Raw genomic sequence first — 22,365 nt, forward strand, 5'->3', positions numbered from 1 at the left:
TTCCTCTTGACCCAACCAGGATTTCGGGGTCTGTGAGGACAGGGTCTTTGCCTAACAGATCAATTCCTGGCAACACTAGCCAGGACAAAATTTCTACTCTTTCATTTTTAACAGATGTGAAAGACATGTACTGTTTAAGCCTCTTGGAAAAACAGTGATTAAAAGAACCCTACCTTTTGCAAAATTCATAGTAACCGCTTTTGCTGTTTATTTGAAAGTGAAGGGAAGGAAAGTGGAAATCCTATCACTACAAAAAAAAAAAAGCACCCCAAAAAACACCACTGAAAAGCTTTCCAACATCCTCCCATGAAAGTAGAAACTAAACTGTGAGGCACAGCAAGAATCACAACTTCATACTACAGCCCACTAAATACTGTTGGGTTTTATCATGTCTGACTTGTTAAGAAACATTTATACTTTTATTCAGGACCGAAGCGTATTGTTGTTGGAATTGTTTATATATGTGGTAGGATTTTAAATATCAGCATCAACAAAAACAAGGGAACTAAAAAGGCCTCAGCCTTACAGTAATAAGCAGAAACATCGCATTTTTAGGCAGTTTAGGGAATTAAAACATTAAAACTTTACAAGCAGCTGAAACACTGGTAGGCTGTTTCAATCTCCAGCAGAGCTGGAGAGATACTCATCTACCTCATTCAGCCTACCCCAAACTGAAAAACAGACTGCATGTAACATCAACGCACAGAAGATGAAATTTCAGAGTCAAATTCAGAGTGGAGAGGGGAAGACAAGGCCTTATCCTAAGAGTTTCTCCATCAATTCAGAGTATCAGTCGATGAGCTGAGGGAATACCCTCTTTTCCAGGAACACAACTGCTGCAATGGAAGATGTGCAGGGACACAGGACCCTCAGGAGCTGAAAGGACTGTCCCTATAGGCAACAATTAGCCCACAATGTCTGTACTTTAACTAAAAAGTTGAAAAAAAATACAAACTCAAGTGTCAGGATAAAAAATCGCTTCAATGTTTCTGTAAACATTTCACTTTAGCTTTCATCAAGGACTCCTTGCACCCCCGAGAGAGAGATGTGAAACCTGCACATCCGTAATTTGTGCTTCGGGGTTTCCCACTTGGACCCTTGCCTTTTTACTGTGGAATAGTTCACCTCAAATGTCTTGTCTTCATTTTTACTTCATTCTCTCATCCCATACATTAAAATGGGACAATAACGGTCCACCTGATTAAAAATAAGACATCTCTTCAGTCAGACAGCACTTGACTGAAGAACTGTTATTTGAGATGTTCCCTTCTGGACATCCCCAGGCTGCCGTGCTGGAAGCAAGGCATCACAGCAATGTTTGCTGTTACGGATCCATGGGAACTTGTTTTATATTGTATTTTTTGCCTCTCTTCTAGAATATGTCTTTGTCTCTTTTCCATTCATTCTGTTTACATTGCAGATCCTGTGCATAATTCAGTTTGTACATTTTGTCCCTATTATTCTCCTCCTTCACACTTTTTTTTTCTTTAAGAGGAAGATAGAACGGATTCACCTCTTGCTCTGCTGCTAAATTCAGCAACTTCCTCCTACCCCCCAGCCCAAAAAAGAGCAGCAAAACAACTCTTTTTTCTCACTTCTCTTACCAGGCTATGCTGAAATACATCAGATGCCTACTGCTGACAATCTTCACTCCTTTTGAGGAACACTCTGTTGTTTTTTCATTCCAATCACATTCCAAAATCCGTTCGTGAGTGTTGTTTTTTCATTCCAATCACATTCCAAAATCCGTTCGTGAGAAACTGGCACTCCGTCCTTCTCCAGCATCCCACAGACCCTGAGCAGCCTCACCTGCAGCCGCCGTGGAGTCACCATTCCATGTGCTTTCTGCTCTTCCAGTCCTCACCTGAAATCCCAACCAAGCACACCATACAAGGTGCAGAGTGAAAACAAACGCTTCCGTCGAAGTCTCTAGCAGATGTGTAAGCTTGCTCACCACAGCCGTGTGCCACACACCAGTACTATTTCCTCATTTACTACAAGGAGCACAGACAGCTTATAGATGAAGATACACCCCATATACACCAACACCTAAAACTAATGACTTTGAAAACAACAACTTCAATATTAAGTGAAGTCAGTATCAGTAGTAGGAGGAAATAAGCAATGAGGACAAGTAAAGAGAATTAACAAGTGCAAGAAAACCACAGACCATTCACCTACTCTGGAGGGAAAAAAAAAAAAAAATCACTTTCCTTCATCCTTTGAAATCAGCAATAAAATGCAAACTCCATTACAGTCAAAACCATAACTAAAATAAAGTACAGAACTTCCAGGATTTGAAAAGTAAAGTCTTGTCTACACTAGCTTTCCAACACTGGGATTGGCAAAAGCACTAGAACCTCTAATAAAAAATAACATTTTACCATCTAAACCAGCAGATGTAAATCACAGAATGGTCGGGGTTGGAAGGGACCTCTGTGGGTCATCTACTCCAATCCCCCTGCCAAAGCATGAGTGATGCAAAACTCTTGGTACTGCTAATACTTATTTCGGCAAGTGACCCATACTGTACTAGTGGGGGAAAAAAAAAATCATTAAAAATTTCTAGCAGATATACAGCAGTAGCATACATGATTTTTTTTTTTTCCCCAGTGAAAGCAAACCTGTTGTTTGGTGTACAATGCAGAAAAACCTAAAACAACTCTCTCCTCCAAAATGCTTTTAAATCACTGGAGATACACTAAGAAAGAATGCCCATTAGTCTCAGTAAACGTTCAAACCCAACATTAAACAGCGTTCTTAAAACAAAAGCTGACCACAAACCAGTTCTGACACACAACTCAAGATACAACTTCAACAAGAAAATTCATTTAAGAGAAAAGCAAAATTACTTTCTATGCAGAACAGCAAGCTCACAGAAACACCAGGAACTCTGCATTATTAAAAATTCCCAAATGTACTCTAAAATCTCAGTCCTTACTTCACTTTCATCCCCAAAGTAATTCAGAGCAACAGACCAGTATTCCTACCATTATTAAAAACGGGCACATCAATAAAGTAACAGGTAAAAAACGTAGAGCAGTTGTGTAATATTTAAAGGCAAGCAAGACATAGATGGTTATCACAGTTTGGTATCAACCCAACGGCAATACTGGAAACAATTTACTGTATATAAAGGACAGAAACATAAAAAGGGTCGTTCAGCATGGTTTTATAGAGAACAAGTTGCGGCAGATAAGCACAGATTCATCTTTCAGCCAAGGACTATTTGTAATAAAGATAACCGCAAAGGTGTAGGATGTGTATATGGCACCCATACGACTTTTTGATTTAGTAATACATGCCGTACATTACTTTAAAATGGTTATAAAACTCTCAAAGTATACAGCAGAATCACAGAGTCACAGAATCACAGAATGGTAGGGGTTGGAAGGGACCTCTGTGGGTCATCTAGTCCAACCCCCCTGCCGAAGCAGGGTCACCTACAGCAGGCTGCACAGGACCTTGTCCAGGCGGGTCTTGAATATCTCCAGAGAAGGAGACTCCACAACCTCCCTGGGCAGCCTGTTCCAGTGCTCCGTCACCCTCAGAGGGAAGCTGTTCTTCCTCATGTTCAGATGGAACTTCCTGTGCTTCAGTTTGTGCCCATTGCCCCTTGTCCTGTCGCTGGGCACCACTGAAAAGAGCTTGGCCCCATCCTCCTGACACCCACCCTTCAGATATTTGTAAGCATTTATAAGGTCCCCTCGCAGCCTTCTCTTCTTCAGGCTGAACAAGCCCAGCTCCCTCAGCCTCTCCTCATAGGAGAGATGCTCCAGTCCCCTCACCATCCTTGTAGCCCTCTGCTGGACTTTCTCCAGTAGCTCCTCATCTTTCTTGAAGTGGGGAGCCTAGAACCGGACAGAGTACTCCAGAAGAGACCTCACTAGGGCAGTGTAGAGTGGAAGGAGAACCTCCCTCGACCTGCTGGCCACACTCCTCCTAATGCACCCCAGAATGCCATTGGCTTTCTTGGCAGCCAGGGCACACTGCTGGCTCATGGTTAACCTGTCGTCCACCAGGACACCCAGGTCCCTCTCCGCAGAGCTGCTCTCCAGCAGGTCCGCCCCAAGCCTGTACTGATGCATGAGGTTGTTCCTCCCCAGGTGCAGGACCCTGCATTTGCCTTTGTTGAACCTCATCAGGTTCCTCTCTGCCCAACTTTCCAGCCTGTCCAGGCCACGCTGAATGGCAGCACAGCCTTCTGGTGTATCTACCACTCCTCCCAGTTTGGTGTCATCAGCAAATTTGCTGAGGGTACATTCTAACTCTTCATCCAGGTCATTGATGAAGAAGTTAAACAAGGCTTGGCCCAGTACTGACCCCTGGGGGACACCACTAGTTACCAGCCTCCAACTAGACTCTACGCCGCTGACAACAACCCTCTGAGTTCTGCCATTCAGCCAGTTCTCAATCCACCTCACCGACCACTCATCCAGCCCACACTTCCTGAGCTTCCCTAGCAGGATATTATGGGAGACTGTGTCGAAAGCCTTGCTGAAGTCGAGGTAGACAACATCTACGGCTCTCCCTTCATCTACCCAGCCAGTCATGTCATCGTAGAAAGCTATCAGATTGGTCAGGCATGATTTTCTCTTGATGAATCCATGCTGACTACTCCTGATAACCTTCTTTTCCTCCACTTGCTTGATGATGACCTCCAGGATAAGCTGCTCCATCACCTTTCCTGGGATGGAGGTGAGGCTGAGCGGCCTGTAGTTCCCTCGGTCCTCCTTCTTGCCCTTTTTGAAGACTGGAGTGACATTGGCTTTCCTCCAGTCCTCGGACACGTCTCCTGTCCTCCAGGACCTCTCAAAGATGATGGAGAGTGGCTCAGCAACGACATCCGCCAGCTCCCTCAGCACTCGTGGGTGCATTCCATCGGGGCCCATGGATTTGTGGGCATCCAGATTGCCTAAGCGATCCGTCATGCAGTCCTCCTCGACCAAGGGAAAGTCATCCTCTCTGTGAGCTTCTCTTAACTCCAGGGCCTGGGATTCCTGAGGGCCTGCCTTGCCACTGAATACTGAAGCAAAGAAGGCATTCAGCAGCTCTGCCTTCTCTGCATCCTCTGTCACCAGGACACCCGCCTCATTCAGCAGCGGCCCCACATTGTCCCTAGCCTTCCTTTTGCTGCTGATGTAGTTGAAGAAGCCCTTCTTGTTGTTTTTGACATCCCTTGACAGCTTCAATTCCAGGTGGGCTTTGGCCTTCCTCGTCGCATCCCTGCACGGATTTCCAAAGCGGCTTACTGACCTCAAGAAAACTCTTCAGTGGGAAGTTTCATTAGAAATTTCACACCAACATGTACTAAGCATGATGCTGTTAAAAATATTTCCTGCACATTTTTCTTCAGTAAGTCATTTCTGATAAATTCTGGGAGACTGAAATCAACAAGACGGTAAAAATTAATAACAGAGATCAGACACCTTCACGTTTTGTTTCATTTGAAACAAATTCATTCTACCAAAGCTGCGCTTCTGAAAAAAAGGAACAACCGCACAAACCAAGGGATTGTCTCAAAAAATGGACATAGAGGAACAAACACCACCTCTGCACTAGCTTCATGCATGATGCTGTAACACAGACTGCTACCCAAGGTCCAAAAGAAAGACTGTACACCTTTACTTCTGTACATAGAATTGGTGAAATCGACACAGGAGTGGGGGAAGAAACTTATAGGGTTGGTACCACTTTGTAAAGAAAAACAGAGGAGTTACAGAAGAGGGCCTCAAAACATCACAGAAAAAAGGAAAATACACTTCCTGAGACTGTGGCACCACAATTATTAGCACCAAATCAAGTGCTACCGGACAACCCCGCAGCACAAATCAGACCTGGAAGAGGCACAAGCGTGCTGCTGCATTTCTGCCAAATTAGCCAGGGCACACAGCAGTGAGCTCACGGAAGACAACTGATGATACTGGATTAAAAGAAAAAAAAAATATGCAAGGACAAATAAAGCATGCCAGTTCCAAATTAAGCTATCCGAAACATTTGTGCAGATCTGAATGAGGCAAGTGTGTTTAGACTAGGTCAGTGCATCGTATACCCACAGCATTTTTGATCCAGCACATTAGATTTCCAGCATCTCGGACATCTCGGAGCCAGAGAGCTTAGTTCAGTTTGTCAAAGCAAACTAGAAGATGCCTGTCACAGCCTGTATCATCACCAGGAGAAAGCAGAGTATCCAGAAGACTCGTTAACCTAGCCAACAAGCACAGCAGGAACCAACAGCTCAGCCTTGAGTAAGCTGACGGGAAGAACGAGAGGCAGGACACCAGTCTTTCCAAGCACCTCTGTGAGTCTTCAAATTAAAGCTGGATACCCTTCCCAAAGACACATTTCAAGGTATGTTACGATATTCAATGCAGGAACAAGTCAGAAAAATATGAAGATGTGACCCAAATCAAAGCAGATGGTTTAGTAACCCTCTGAAGCCTCAAACTCCCTGAAAGTACAAGCACCTGTGTTCAAGCACTCTCATTTACTAACTGTATGAATCAACTTCTACACAGGACAGAAACATTATCAGTTTTCCTCTGGGGCTTTTTTTGTTTGTTTTTTTAACCAGCCTTGAGGAAGGCCTACAACACAGACAAATGGTAATGTGTTGTTACCACTGTATCAACAATGTTTTTCCCTGGGAACTCGCTATGCTAGTGGCTGCGCGTAACTACCAAATGGAAGCAGATGATAACATACTTCTCTATGATTAGTTTGCCAGTTGCGCAGCAAGGAGCACTGCTTTTACCATGCTAACCTAAGGGCCAAAACAGTTAACACTATGGTGCATTACTAAGCTTCCTTTTTCCTTTATAGTCATTTCATAGAAGCTCAATACAAACTTCTTGAGAATCTGAGGCAAATGTAAAACTGAAATACAAGGCACTCATTTCCTATGTGCCTGCTCTTCCTGAAAAATTTTGGATAGAGTTTCATTGTCCATGAATTTGCTATCTTAGCAACAACGTGGTCTTTACTCAAAATAGCAGGTAAGCAAAGCATTTCTAAAATAAGTTATTTTTGAGTTACACTTCTAATTTAATCCAGCTACAAATTCGAGTTACAAATGACGCGGCTGGATACAAAAGTCCCACGCAGGTTTCTTCACCTACAGAAGACATCACAAAGCGGCAAATCAGCCTCTTTCACACAAGCAAGACCTACTTTAAAATAAAGAGTAAATAACAGACTTAGAGAGACCTCTTTTAAAATATTAACCTCTTCGCTTTGTTGTTTTGCTTTTTACCTCTAGTTGTTACTAATTGATTTCTTTCATTCACCTCTTTGCCCTTAAGTGAGCACCTTTCAAAGGTTCATATTTCAGTTCAGTTAGCCTATCCTGCCCTTTCTTCTACTATTAATAGACAGATTCTGTACTGTAACAGGTGTTCTGCTTTGAAATTTTGCTGCAAACTCCAGGAAGGTAAAAAAACCTGTTAAAAGGCATTTTTGCAGGGGATTTTCAACAATATAGCATGTCCATTCACCTCCTCAAGCTATCTATCCAGGCTGACATTTTCCATGAAAACCCACGACGGCATCTCACGCATACACGCACAAATCCCACTGCACACTTCCTTGAGAACAAAATGCTAAAATCATATTTATTTCCAGCATCTAAATCTGACCGTTTATTGAAAAAACTGTAACAAGTCTACGACACCACACAGGATTTTTTCAATCTGCAAGTCCCAGAAAGCCTGTTTGTTTTCAGGAGGTGGCTGTTGGTGGAAGCAACAAATTTCTTCGGGATTTGTGAGCAGAGGCAAGAAAACCGGAGCTGAGTAAGCCTTTTGCTCCCATTGTTTCTCCCAACTGGTAGGAGGCTGTTCACATTGCTCTGCAGAAAGGCAGAGGAGACCGAGAACCCAGGAGATGCAACTGCCCCCTGCTAGCGCTCGGGGAATAAAAAAAGCGAAGCCGAGAGCCAAGGTGCAGAGGTGCAGCTTTAGCTACAGAGACGAGGGCAGCAGAGGTCTCGCAGTAAAATACTGACACTCGCAACCTGCCGCAGCGCTCAGCCGTCCCAGGCCCCAGCGCTCCTTGCCAGCAAGCACTGTAGCAGTCGCTACCAGACAGCGATAACTCACGGCAAACCCACAAAAAACAGCATCCAGGCGTTACTGATGCCGTCAGCATTTTGGATCAGACTGTCACACTGGCTGTCACACTGGAATTGATGATCCTGTTGGGGATCCACATAGCACCACAAATTGGGATTTCTAGGATAATTACCTTCCCTACATAGCAAACTGCAGGAGAAAAAACCTGAGAAGCTGCTCTTGTGAAATCTATGTTACAAAACATTAAAACTGCTACATCAAGCGTTCTGGAGCAGGAACTTTTTCAAATTAAGGCTTATCAAATACACTATCTTCTTCTCAGTTAAAAAAATAAATAACAGAATAAGTCTTATTATACTTTAATTTTCCAACACTACAGAAGATGCCTGACTATAGTAGGTCAATTTACAGGAATTAAATTACTGAATCTAACATCCAAAAGTAAGCACGTATGTACCTGTAGCAATCATGGACTAAAATTCTTTTTGTTATTAAAAGCACTCTGTATGTGGCCTGTCAGTTCAAAACAGTAAGAAAATCAAAATGCTTCCTTATCAGTTAAAGGTTACATGGCTTTCACTGAAATATGACTTTGTTACATCCAACACTGAAAAGTAGAGAAAACAAGTTAGAAACTCAAGTTCTACCAACTTCAGAAGAAACTTCCTGACAAAGACACATCCAAACCTGGCAGAAGTATTTCAGCTTTTGTCACACGCAACAGTTCAATCTTTTGAAAAGTAGTCACCCCACCACCTAGTTTTGAAGGTAACTCTTAATGTAACCAGTGAAGTTGTGCTTTCCCAGAGTTAGTCCATCTCCTTAGTAGACCTTTTTCCTCCTTGGTAGGCCTTTTTCACCAAAAGTTTAAGAAAGTTCACGCAGGAAATCCACTTCTGGTAATGCAGCACTATAACCACAACTCACTATTTCACATCTCGAATACACAGGATCTCAGATTTTCATGGGTGTGATTTCTTCCCAACCTAGGCACCATCCGTTCCTAAGAAAGACCTTGCAGAAACATACCATGAGATCATACAATTAAAAGATTGCTAAGTACAAAGGAACTGCAAATGAGTCAAGTGATCTTAGTTATTTCTTCTTAATACTTGACCTGAAACTTTGCATCTTGTAATGCAATGCTCTTGCACTGCTAGGTAACACCTAAAATTCAGCTAGCTTTCTCCCTGCTTTGCTCGTTCCCTCACAGTTTGTTACCAATAATAGCAGGTGAGATGAAGTCATCATGTGTATTTACTTAATTTCACAGTCTTGCACACAAGCAACAGCATAATTTCATTTGCATTTCAGGCTACTGGCAGGAGTAGAGTTTGCACTTCTTTTTGGATGTACGCTTAGTCCAAGCTGGTTTTACCAATTTCAGTACTAAAAGCAGCATCTGTCTTCACATGTTTTAGAAGAGAGTTCACATGAAGTTAGAGAGCACACAAGCCTGCCAAGTCAACATCTTTTCTCTGTCACTTTTCGAAGTGCAACTACTTAATGCACGTCTCCTACGTTTAATTAATGCTTATTTTTAACCCTATGACACAAGGGTTAACTACAAGATAGAACTAATAAGATCCTATGCAGCAAGCTATTTAAATAATTCCCAAACCATACACATCCACACCAACACCATTAGTACCATGCACAAGCACAGAAACAAAGATGTCACATTAACACTTACACCAGCACAGACGAAAGAGGAAGGACGAATAAGACCGTCTTCTACCTGGTAAACTTTAAAGTGAAAACAACCATTAAAGACAATGGTGGGAGCTAGAGAAAGTGACGAGACTCTGCAGCACGTGCACAATGGAGCTCAAAGGACAGGACCGTGAAAGGCCCGCAGACGAAGAGCCGCATGGTTCGAGGAGTCACCTTCACCTACAGCACACAGGTTTAGTCATTTCACCTGCTATTTTGGCTACCTGTCGGTTTCATTTGCGCTTCGCGGCTCATCCTCAATGCTTGATAAAAATCAAAGCTGATTCATGACATTGCAACGTCTACAACAGGAAACTGGCACACAGCACCCGCTTGCCAGCACAGCGACCCGACAAGGAGCTCGAGCTGGCTGCTGGAGGAGTAAATTCACGAAGGTTTAGAATCACAATGGAGAAAATCACAAAACTTTCTATTTAATTACATTTGCATGTAAACGGCACACCTTTCAACGTTCTAGTAAAGTTCATCTCCAGTCACTTGCATACTAGAGCAACACGACAAAGTATTTTGACTGCAGATGTGTTTACACTACGGACTATGTAAACCGCAGCACAAAGTCTCGGTGGCCTGAAAAAAAGTTATGTTTTGCATTCATTATTTTTGTCACTTGCTGAATCAGAAGTGGTTCACTTAGTTAGGCACGCAGTTTAGCATACCAGAGTGTCTGCTAAAGATGTCGGTTTTCCAGACAGCCTACAGGTTGCCATAAGTCTCACACCTTTTTTCTCTTTATCCAAGATGTCAAAAACAGAGAGATTGAGTTTTAGATTTAAGAAAACGTTCCCTTTTTGTAAATTAAAATCTGATGAAAATATAATCAGTCCCTAGAGACAGCACCTAAAGAACTTTAATGCACACAAACATTTTTTCAAGTTGTTTACAAACAATACACCTACCAGGGGTTCAGAAAGACACAGTGCCTTTCTCACAGGCAGAGAGAAAATGTCTGACTGACAAGATGTCTCAGCCCCTTTCAACATTAGAAGGCACTCCGCTGCTACCTAATTAAGACACATTTTCTTCTCGTAAAGTATTAACAAAGCACATGTTTCCCCAACCAGCACTACATTTGTCATCCTTGAATAAATTACTTCTGTATTGTATTTCATGCACTCTTCCGGCCCACATCCTGCTCAGCACTGAATGCTTACTACTGGGAACAGATGAGAGGTTTGCCTAGACGAGCTCTGTTTCTTTGCTAGATGTATCGACAATGAAAAAACTGATTATCAATAGCCATTATGCTTGTAATAAAGTAAGCCCTGTGAAAAATCAGATGAGAAGAGCATATACAGGTGGGATCGGTCTCTTTCAAGGCATCTCCATCTGCACTGGCAAGGATGTACAGGACAGTGTATACAAGCACCAGGGTTACCTTTCACCACTTTAACACGTTACCTGCTTTGCACGCAGACCATGATCATTACAACGCTGAAACGATCACTTTTAGCCACTGAATTAGCAATCCCCCCCCCAGTCTAAACTCCTGAATTCCCAACTCGGAGAGAGAAGAAAACAATGCCATATTCATTGTATTTTCATATGTACTTTACGGAGGATTGATGCCTAACAGCATTGTATAAAATGAAGCTAAATTCCAAGCTATCCTCACAGCGCTCATAAACCAGCAGCCGAGCTCTTCCCAGGACAGTGGTGTGTGTGCCACTTGCGCTGTTTTTAAGGGGGTTATTTTCAATCAGTTTCTAAAGAACCTCTTGAAATACCACAGCCATCGAAACAGCACAAACGAATCACACGCTGCTTCGCGGCTGCGACGCTGCCCCGCACCTCGCCGCTGCTGCACGGCGGCCGCGGAGGTGACGCCTGCGGGATCACCCCCGGCCTCCGCGGCTCACTTCACGCCCGACGAAAACCTCCACTTTGAGAAACTTCAGGGCACGTCCAGCGCCGCCCTCCCCCTGCGCGGCCCCCGCCGCCCCTCGCCTCACCTCGCCGCCAGCCCGGCCGCAGGGCCAGGGAGCGGCGGGGCCGCCTCTCCGCCGAGCGCCGGGCCAGCCACGCGGGGCTGCTGCGGCGGGGGAGCCCGTCGGCTCCTCGCCGCTCCCTACTCCCCGCTGAGGGCCCGGGGACGGCGCGAAGGGCGCGGGGCGAGACACACACACAACCCCCCTGCGGGCGGTGACAGGCCGGGAAGGCCGCGGCCGGGGCAGGGCTGAGGGGAGGGCGGTGGCAGCCGGGCCCGCCCTGCGCGGACACCCCCGCGGCGGGGCACCCCCCCCCCCGCCAGACGCGGGCCCGTCGCGGCGCCGCCCGCACCCGCACTCACGATGGTGACGCTGGCCTTGCGCAGGTCGCGGTTCTCCTCCTGCAGCGCCTTGCACTTGAGCTTGTAGGTCTCCAGCTCGATCTTCAGCACCTTGTTCTCCTGCTGCAGCGAGGCCAGACGGTTCGTCAGCTCCTCCAGCCGGAACGGCGAGATCACGATCCCGCCCGCCTTGCCCCCCGAGGAGCCGCCGCCGCCCGCCACCCCCGAGCCGGGCCCCGCCGCCGGGCCGCCCGTCGTCAGCGGCCCCGCCGGGCCGCCCCCGCCGCTGCCACCGGCGCCGTCCGTGTCGCTCTCGCTGGCGCTGTCCGCCATCGCCGCCGCTCCCGCCCGCCGCCGCGCCGCCAGGCGAGCAGGGGGCGGCGCCCGCCGCGCGCCGGCGCCGCGGCCTCCCCGCGCGCCGAGAGGGGCCCGCCCTCCCGCGCTGCCCGCCTACAGCGCCGCCTGCCGGCCCGCGCCGCCAGCCGCCGGGCCGCGCCGCGCCGGGGTTGGCGTCAGCGGCGTGAGGGGAATCGCTGGATCCCGTCGCAGCGCCGGTTCGGGCGTCCCGGGGGCACGGCTGCCGCACGGAGGGCGCCGGTGAAGTGTTACGTTATCCGCGGCGAGCAGCTCGCGCGCAGACTCTGGGGTTTTTACCTCAGTGTGCGGGAAAACCCGCTGCGTCCCTCGAGGCCGCGGCCCGCATCAGAGAACCCAGGGTTCCCCCAGCAGCGCCGTCGTGGGGCCCCGGGCGCGGGGTCCCGCGCGATTCGAGCAGCTGAAAACCCTTTTTACCTCAAAGAATATATCTCTAAAAATAAAGTAAGGACACAGGTGGCGCGGCCTGGTGATGCGGGAGGCCGCCGGGCCTGGGGTTGCACCCCAGCTCCAGAGACCCCTTCACCCGCGTAGCCGCTGACGGGGCTTGGGTCACCCAGAGGCGAGGTGAGCCCGGCCCTGGCCCCGGTACCCCAGTCCCGCTCCCCGTCACTGCCCCGAGACAGAGCGGCAGCTGAATTCCAGCCTCCGGGCTGCTGTAAAGCCGCTTGGAGATACACTAATGCCCATCCAGAGAGTGTATTTTCTGCTATACCATGTGCATTAGTTTCTTTTTTATTGTTATTATTACTTCTTTGTGGAACACAAGTTGTCGTGAGATACAACGGCGCTTACACGCTGTGCATTACATGGCATAAAGCGGTCTGTATTCCTGCTGGATTAATTAATCACCGAGACTGTATAAATTGGTTTCTCAATTGTTTATGAAGGGGTCTTTTAACAACAGCAATTTTTCTGTTAATGGCAAGTGAGGATTTCATCATCTGTAACTGTGCTACCTTTTTGTTTCACGCCATAGTAAATTTCAAATTTTACTCTTTTTAGTGGCTATAACGTATGAAGGAATTCCATCTCTGTAAAGTAATTATTCTTTTTGCTTGCCTGGGAATATAAGTGCAGTTCGTTGTATTTTTGGTCTCGTAATCACCAGAAAAGCAGTAAAAGGGCCGTTCCTAGTCTTCAGCCACGGGTGCTATTTTCCGCAGTGGCTGTCCGTGTGTCTGACCCTGGCACGCTACACTGCCGTGCAAACAGGGCTCAGAATGGGGGGGTGCTGCCACACTGGCACAGCCCTGCCACAGCCCCACCAGCACATGTTGGCTCAGGGCTCTTAAGGTTGGGAAAGGCCCTGTACCGCCCACCTGGCCCTGTTGAAACCGAGCCATACTCCCGCGTGCTGCTGCCTCCGTACTGAGCCCGGTGATGCCATTAACATGTAATAAGGCCATCACCACCTGCGACCCTCGGCACCACCCCAGGCAGATGCAGCCTCCCCCCAGCTGGATTTCCCACCCCTGAGCTTTGTTAGGGTGGGATTTCTCACAAAACAAAAAAGCGTGGGCATCAAGAGATGCTGCTATAGATGCACAAGTCTCCACAGACCTGCTAGATTATGTCCGTAAGGTCTCACAGGAGCTTTTTGGTGCTGTCCTAAAACACCCCCGCAGCTGTCTCTGAGTCTGCAGGACAGACGAGCCCCACTGCCTATGACGGGTCATTGCAATTCAGCAGAACTGCTTTTAAATAGGTCTGCTGGTATTTGGGAGGCCGGACCGTGAGGAAGCGTTATTTCGTGTACACGCTCCGCAGCACTGGCGGCAGCAGGCAAGCCAGTTTGCTCTGTTGTCTCTGTCCGCACGCACACGTGCTCCTCAAAGCGAACTCATTTCTAAACAAACAGGTTTGTAACTTAATGTTCTTTCTTCATCCGGCTGCCCGGCTTTGATCCGCCGGTTATTTCCATTGCCTTCAGTGGGACTGCTCACAGTTGAGTGTCTTGTTGAATCAAGGCCTAAATATTCTGAAAACCTGCATCAGCAAAACACGCATCTGCTCCGGGCTAATCTTACCCAGCAAGCCCCACAGCGTGCTTAACCTTAAGCCACTCTTCAGACCTATCAATGCTAATCTTAAGTGCTTTGCTGATTTGGAGCGCTATAATTCTCCAGAGGATGTGGCTGCTGCTCCTTCGGACACCAAAATTAGCCTGAAAACGGGCTGGGAGGTGCAGGCAATGTCCTCGATCCAGGACGGGCTGGCTGAGCCAGGGGCTGCGTCCCCAGGATGCTTCCGCAGAGCATTTCTGGAGCAGGCCGACAGTGCTGCAGACGGCGGGTACAGGTACGGAGAGCAGGGGTCCTGAGGGGAGAGGGGAACTTTCCCCCGGCCGCCTCGCCATCCCTCGCTGCTGGGATTGCGTCAGAGGTCTCGCTCCCAGCCAGCACGCCAGCTTTCATAACAATGAATTATAACTTGGCACCTTTGTAGCACTCTCCAGTTCAAAGCTGTGCTGAAACATTATCTAATTAATTCGCACAACAGCCCTGGAAGGCAAGAAAGGGAGGTAGCGAGCTGAGGTACTTGCCCAACGACAAACACTGAGTCAGTGGGGGAGTGGGAGGAAAGCTTAAGGGCCCTTGATGTTTGGATCTGGGGTGCCATCCTTCTTGTCATAACAGCTTTTCAGTCGTTTAAAAAATAGCACCCATATACTTAATTACAATTGCATTGAACTACTCCAAATTAATAAACAGGTCCTAATTAGCACCCCCCCCAAAAAAAAAAATCACATGATTTGTGCATCTGTAAGATGTTAACCAAACCAATTAAAAAGTACAAATACGTGGTATAAGCACAATTAGCAAAAACCCCTTTTAAATGCTTATGGAGGCTGCCCCGCACTGCGGCTTCCCCTGGCTGCAAGGCTGCTCGGGGCCCTGTCCTCACCGCAGGCGCGGGTTACTAAGCCACCACGGCCAGCCTGTCCCCACCACAGCACGTACAGCGCAAGGGCCCCATCCTGCTTGCCCCAATGCTTTTTTATTATACAAAAAAATAAATGCAAAATTATAAGGGGGCAAGGGGAGGTGTGGGTCCAAATAAAGAATCTCAAAATGTCACTGGCACTGTAATAATAGCAGAACAGATACACATGTCAAGAAGAAGCAATAACAAAAAAAAAAAGCAGAAGTTTATTCACAGAAACTATCATTACAGGGGATAGTGGGCAATTAGAAACAGTATTTCGTAAACTCACATCAACAGTAGAAATATTTGTATAAAATACATTTCTATGCATAAGGATTTAGAAGTATGTTGAGAGATTCAATATAATTAATATCATTCCAGAAGTCCATTAATCAGTTAGAAGGCCTTCTATAGCAATGCAATTTTATTAAAATGTTCAGTAGTTATAGACCGAAGGCAAAAAGACCAACTGAAGCTAATTAACTGCGGGAAAAATTCTGTACAGTACTCAGAGTACCCAACTGAAACAGAGGGGGGAAAGAAAGACAAAGTCACATTAAAATGCAAGTAATGGAAAATCTTGCTAGGAAAATAAACTGAAGCAGCATTTAAAAAAATTTTGACCTGTGTACAAGGAAATATTCAAAGAGGAAAACTGCGTGCATGTGTAGAGTTTTTACCATTGTGGAAGGGTTGTTGAAGGGGAGAAGCCTCAATGTGAAAGACATTTGTAGGAGTAGAAAAACCCCCAATTTGCTGCTATTGTGGATTAAGGTGTCTGTTGATGCAGGATTGAAACATGTTTTCTAGCAAGTCAGATGAAAATAAGGCCATATCACTTTGCTTTTCTGACCAACAATTATTTAATCAGGAACCTGTACCAGAAAATAAGTCTCTCTGCAGGACTCTGAAAATGGGCTGCGTGGTAGCAGTCGGGCTGCGTGGTAGCAGTCCAGCTGCTAACGCATCTTCAGCTCTGGGGCTTTGCGTTTGTATCCTTGTTTTCCCAGGGAATTTTTTTTGGAATTCATAATAGATTGGTTCTGTTGGTCTGGCCGTGCCATAACGATACCCAGCCTCTGGAAGCCTTTCAAGGAAGTTGGTGAACAGGGGATCGCTGTGCATTGCTGTTTTATAGCCCAAATGGCTCTCAGTAATTGAACATTAGTGTGATGGGAAAAGTACCAATAAAACTTTTATTATAAATCTTCGCCTTCCTCCAGGACTTAGAGTCAAATAAAGAAAGCCATGCACAATTAGCATACTGTTTTTAGCATCAGCAGTTATGAAAAATGTGGCGTGTACATAGATTTTTCTTGAACAGATCATTTTTCTGTCCTTCACTAACCTTTTCCTCTCCCAGTAATGGACTATTTTTTACATCAAGCACTTGGAGCTGGGCGCTGTTCCTTCTCCAGCCCCGATTTGGTGGGATCTGCCCTGAAAAATGAGGTCCTGTTTGCAACCACCCCCTGCTGCTGCCCCTTGGCGATCCCTACGCATGTCCCCAGGGCCAAGGATGCAACAGGTCAGCATTGGTAGTGTTTTCACCTGTCGTGCATGTAGCTAGGACAAAAAACGAGCCCCATTCCGATACCCTTCCCGGCGTCCCTGCAGTGGCCCCAGCCAGGCAACCGCCAGCCCTCTGGCTTGCATCCTTTCCTGGGGAGCAGGCTGGAGGGGGCCGGCGAGCTGCCCCGGGGCTGTCACTGCTGCCCCAAAGCCATTGGCGCTGCCCCGAGGCTGTCGTCGCTGCCCCTGCAGAGCTTGCGCTGGAGCAGCCGCACTTGGTTTCCTCCAGGCCAAGCTGCCGGCACCAAGTCCCTCATAATTGTGTAGGTTACGTGATAAAAATTGCTGCTGATGGACTTCAGTGAGTTTCATCAAATCTGACTTGATTGACCCCAGAGAAGGCCCAGTTATAAACTCCTTCCATAGGGTGCATGGAGAGGTTTCTGGGGGTGCATGCCCCACGTGCCAGGCTGCAGCAGCCCCCGGCAGAGCACATCTCGATTTCCTGCACAGTGTGCACTACAGACAAAGCCCCTGTTAAACAACCCCCCCGGAAATTAGCATTAATTAGCAGGGTGCTGCAATCCTGCAAGTGACTGCCATTTATCCCACTAATGTCAGCTCTGCACTATGGGAGCTCTTAGGATTTCTGACATTAAAACTATTACTGGACACAAATAAGATGTAATTGATATTCTTTCAGAAATGGAAGAAGTACAGTAGGATACTCTGCAGCATTATTATTAGGTAGTGCTAAATCAAATATCAAAGGATGAAAAGAACGCCGTATTTAGCAATGGAGTTTATTTTAATAGATGCAGTAAAAGTCCCATGACTTACAATTTTGCCTCAAAGGGGAATATTCTCACTGGAGAAAACAGAAGAAAAAGACAAAAGCGCACATTAGAGATAAAACCGTCACTCACTACAGGGCTGTCTGTGCTGTTTGCTAGTACTGGCAAGATTTCTGTTTTGCTGCTCAGATGACCGTTTAAGCTTCAACCTTTTTTCTCCCAAATATCCTGAGCTACTGTTGGAATCAACACGCTCAGCGCAAAACAAACCAACACCCAGAAAATCCTGTTTGTGCAACATTTAGTGTGAAATTTTAACCTCTGCAAATTCAGCTACGGAGCTTTTGTTCCAACCTTCGCCATCTCCATTGCACCAAAGCTTCCTGAGAGCCAGCAAGTGGCGACGTGGCCAGAGCTGGAGAGAGGGCTGGGACCCGCCGGCGGCCGGGCACCACCCTGCCCAGGCACGCACGGTGCTGGCGCGGGCGGCTGAGAGGCACGTTGGCTGTGGCCGCAGCCTGCTCAGGCGCTGAGCACTGCCTGTGGCTGGGCCTCGCTGCCAAAGCGTCCTCGCGAGCCTCCAGGCGAGCCGGCAGCTGCTCGTGGCTGCTGTCATGGTCAAGACCAACTCCCCGAGCTTGAAGGTGCCACATAAATCCGCACCAGCGGCGGGAGACCTGCCGAGATTCCCCTGCACAGGCAACCCCACTCTTCTGCCTGCCAGAACTCCCGTTCAGGCACAGTCACAGCTTTCTTCCCCACCAGCGTCCATCACTAACGGGGGGCCGGGCAGAGGAGAGCCGAGTCAGCTGAAACGCTGCCTTCTGGATGCTGTTACGGAGAGGCTCTTCTGCAGCACTGCTCCTGCCTTCTGGCTGGGGGTCACCACAGCCTATGCTTCCAACTGTGAAATCATCATATAATGTTAAATATATACATCCACACACCATTTGCTGAAAACATTCTTTTTTATTCAGCTGATCTGGGTACTCGCGAGCAGGAGGGAGGCATCTGGATGGCGAAGTCTCTGGGAGTACGATTGCTGCTGTTGGACCATGACCTGCAACCAGATGTGTTTGCTCTCCAGTGGCAGAAGTGGCGTTTGCCCTCCAGACTCTGGCGTAAGGACCCAAACCATCAGCATTGCACCAGCGGCATCCTGACCTAGGTAAAATCTGCATTGCATCACAGACTGGCTGCTAAAATGATGAAAACCACTTCATTTACTGCTGCTGCTTCAAAAGCTGGCAGCCCTGGTAACTCGGAAACACCGACAAACCAACATGTTACACTCTCCTGAAGTCGAGTGCTTTTCACCATGGTCAGGAGAGCTTTGGTGACTGACCCCAGGTGGGGACCATTGCTGTGTGGGTCAGCAGCAGACTAATAACTAATCCAGCAGACTGGATAACAAGCAGCAGACTGAGTTGGTTCTGTAGTAGCGGTGCTTCCTCAGGTGCCACACTGGGGTAAAAATACATCATGTTGCCTTGAAAGCCAGGGAAAACTGAACCCTGACTAATAAAATTTATTTATTGCACCCAAGCAGGCAGAAGCCTGCGGTCCAGAGCAGGGAGCGTGTATTGCTGCTGCCTGCAAAACTTTGTTTTGGCAACAGTTCATAGATATATAGTGGTCCATCACCTGTAATATACTGGAAGTGCATGCAATGTACAGGAGGCATACACTGTGTTTACATCGTCTGCAGGGAGATGGAGATTGGTTGGACTGATACACGTTGAGAAAAAAAAATTGCTTTCGGTAGTGCTTTTCCTGGTTCTCAATGGGGTGAAAGAAATGAAGAAAAGAAAGGTCAAGAGTGAACATGTGTTGGAGAAGAGGCTGCGTGTACTCCTGCTGCCCCGGTCCTTTCCCCAGGCCCGAGGAGTCTCCCACATGCCAGGGAGGTGGCTTTGCCTTAGCTTTGCTGAGGATGGGCTGGCTGCTGCGTCATTCCCTCCCGTTCCCCCTGCCTGGGGATGGCCTGCCAAGTGACGGCCTGTCACTCTGGGATCAGACAAGAGAAAGTGAGAGGAAAAGCAGCAAAAAGCCAGGAGTGTGTAACGGCTGGCCTTGCGAAGCCGCACGTCTATAGGGTACAAGAACACTGCCAAATACACGTTATCCAAGAGTTTTAACACAATTTATTTTATGCTTAAATAATCAACTAGATCATCCAGTGTTTGTTGTTTTCATACATATGTAATTAGAGCTATTATCAATGAATGCTGTTTCCATATGAATATAATCAACAAATTAAAGTATTTCACCAAAACCCAAATAAAAATGCCCTTTAAAACACAGCAGCCTTAACAACCTAATATTACACTGCTAGGATGATTACAGATGATTGGCTTACTGAAAGATTCTACATCTTATAGCCAGTACACAATACAGTAATAATTTTACAGCGTGCTGCCAGTCTATTAGCTAATAATTTCTCTTCAGTTCATTTAAAAATATCCCAAACCTTGTGCTCCTTAGAGCACCAACCCACCTCTAAAGCTGCAAGCATTACCCCCGTTATAAAGCGAGAACAGATAGCACCCCCCTCCCCATAATGCAACTACTGTATATGTTATGGGTTTTAGGTCATTTCATTGAAAAATTGGCAACAGCAACAAATATTAGATGAAGGGCTTTGTGTTTACAGATAAAATCTTATTTTTCATGTTGCAGTATAGTGTTTGCAAAACTGGAAAAGATTTAATCAAAATAAGGTGAAACACATGCATCAAAATATTAGTACTCTGAAGAAAAATTTTCACAGAACTACAGAATTCCTCATTTTGGGAATCATTTAAATTTGCAGCAGATTTTAAAGATTTTTTTAAAATCAAGCTAGCGTTTTTGCATATACAAACATTATAATTGCTAATATACAAGAATCTGTGAAGATACACCCAGAATATCCCTGTAGGTGCAGCCATTTGAGACACCTAGCCTGCTCAATGCATTTGCAATATTCTGTTTGTGATCGAAAAGGCAGTGCCTTATCAACATTTATTCTATTTTGTTAGAATTTATACAGTGTTATTTATTTACAGCAAAACTATTGATGTTTAAAAAAGAAACAAATAGTGTTTTATACCCTGACAGTTTGGGTCCAAGAAAAATAAGGCGAGCTGTTGTGGATTTTAGTAATTTTAGTGTCTTTCCATGGTTTAACCATTTTGTCTTCATACATCCTCTCTGGCCACAGGAATTTATTTCTTTTGAGATGACGTCAAACTGCTTGAAAGAAGCTGTTAACAGCATGGCATCTTGTGTATACACTGCATTGGTAACTGCGCACCCTCCAATCCTGTGAATGAACGTGAATTTCCATGCTCTGTAAATTGGCTCATGCTAAATTAATTTTTTTTGTTTGTGATTTTTTTTGTTTGTTTTTGTTTTTGCATAAAAACCATGCGGTTAATGTGTGGAAGCAGCAAACACACGCACACTTTTATAGGTGAATGTTTAATTCCTGTTGATTTTCCTTCCGTGAGCGTCCCTTGAGAATACTGGCAGTAAAAGCACACAGTCCTATGGAAAGAAAATATAGCACACATCATTTCAGAATACCTCGTTAGAATTCATTTTTTGTGCCTTTCCCTGACTAAACAGGAAAGTTCTAACTGGCATTATGGAATTCTGCAATAAGATAAATCGAACGCTTTGTAGGTAGGGAATGACATCAGTTGAGCTCCCAGCATGAAGGGAAAATGCAGCTGCAGAGGTCCATGTTGCTTGTGAACTGATCTGCAAATAAGTTTGCAGCATGCTGCATTTCGTCACCCCAGACAAAGTACCAGCTCATCACATCTGATGACGACAAGGAATAGCTCGCTCTGTAGCAGAAGAAACAGCATCATCTCCAGAATGAGAGAGCTGCTGCTTTCACAGCACATTTTTGTATGTTTGCAAGCACCCCCACCCTGTTGGAAAACCTGCACTCCTTGCACACCCACCTCTGCCAGTAGCTCAGGGAACGTGACCAGGAGAGCCAGGAATGCGGTGTCCAGCCTTTAGGAGGCTTCATGAAGGACAAAGTGAGGAAGAGGAGCAGCCCCATCCATCTTCTGCCTGGCTCCCGTGAGCGGCACCGAGGAGACAGGGGGTCCAGCTCCTGCTCTCTTGCCCACCCAAAACCAGTCACGCAGCCATGCCCATAAGGACGGCAAGTTTGTCATGTCTGTTGTACAACAGCGATGCCTTGCAGCAAGGGGGCAGGAAGCCGAAATACAAACGCACTGGCGAACGGGAGCTGCAGGACCTGCGGGCTTGCACGGCGCCTGCAGATTCAGGCTGGCATGGACGTGTCTGTCGCTAACCCAGCCACAGGTCCACGCGCGTTCCCCATGTGTGCTCATGCTCTCCTCCTATGCTAAAACAATCCGTCCTTGCCCACATCTATGGTTGTCATAAATCTATCCCACTGCTAAAAGCCGCCTATTCACATTGCAGCAGTCGCGCCGGCTCGCACAGTGCCGTCCTGCAGAATGGCATGCGAAAGTTCTTGGCTTTTCCTTTCAACCTATATTTTACAAGCGTTTATTTGCAATGGTGACAAAGACATTTTAAACAGCAAAATCTAGCTATCGTTGTGATTTTTTTCAAACGTTCAAAGGAAAAGCAACACCTCTGCCTCCCAAACAGGACATTTTTTGCCTTTTGTGAGTAAGAAACAAACTGGTTTTCTATC

General features: G+C 46.6%; 2 protein-coding genes across 9 annotated transcripts in view; both read right to left on the reverse strand.

Moving 5' to 3' along the window:
• The window catches only part of CCDC6 (coiled-coil domain containing 6), a 60,038-nt gene extending 47,621 nt beyond the window's left edge, over positions 1–12,417 (reverse strand). For both annotated transcript variants that reach the window (XR_012764262.1, XM_075423064.1), the window contains exon 1: positions 12,091–12,417. Coding sequence is in view for 1 of the 2 variants with exons in the window: in XM_075423064.1 (XP_075279179.1) it covers positions 12,091–12,402 (312 nt within the window). In the remaining variant the exon portion in view is untranslated. The remainder of the gene's footprint in view (positions 1–12,090) is intronic.
• A 7,382-nt stretch (positions 12,418–19,799) lies between these two features.
• Positions 19,800–22,365, reverse strand: part of ANK3 (ankyrin 3) — a 210,864-nt gene continuing 208,298 nt past the window's right edge. For all 7 annotated transcript variants that reach the window (XM_075423068.1, XM_075423070.1, XM_075423069.1 and 4 more), the window contains one exon: positions 19,800–21,206. The gene's annotated coding sequence lies outside the window, so the exon portion shown is untranslated. The remainder of the gene's footprint in view (positions 21,207–22,365) is intronic.

This window comes from Opisthocomus hoazin, chromosome 6, assembly GCF_030867145.1.
Source record: "Opisthocomus hoazin isolate bOpiHoa1 chromosome 6, bOpiHoa1.hap1, whole genome shotgun sequence".
In the NCBI taxonomy this organism is placed as follows: domain Eukaryota; kingdom Metazoa; phylum Chordata; class Aves; order Opisthocomiformes; family Opisthocomidae; genus Opisthocomus; species Opisthocomus hoazin.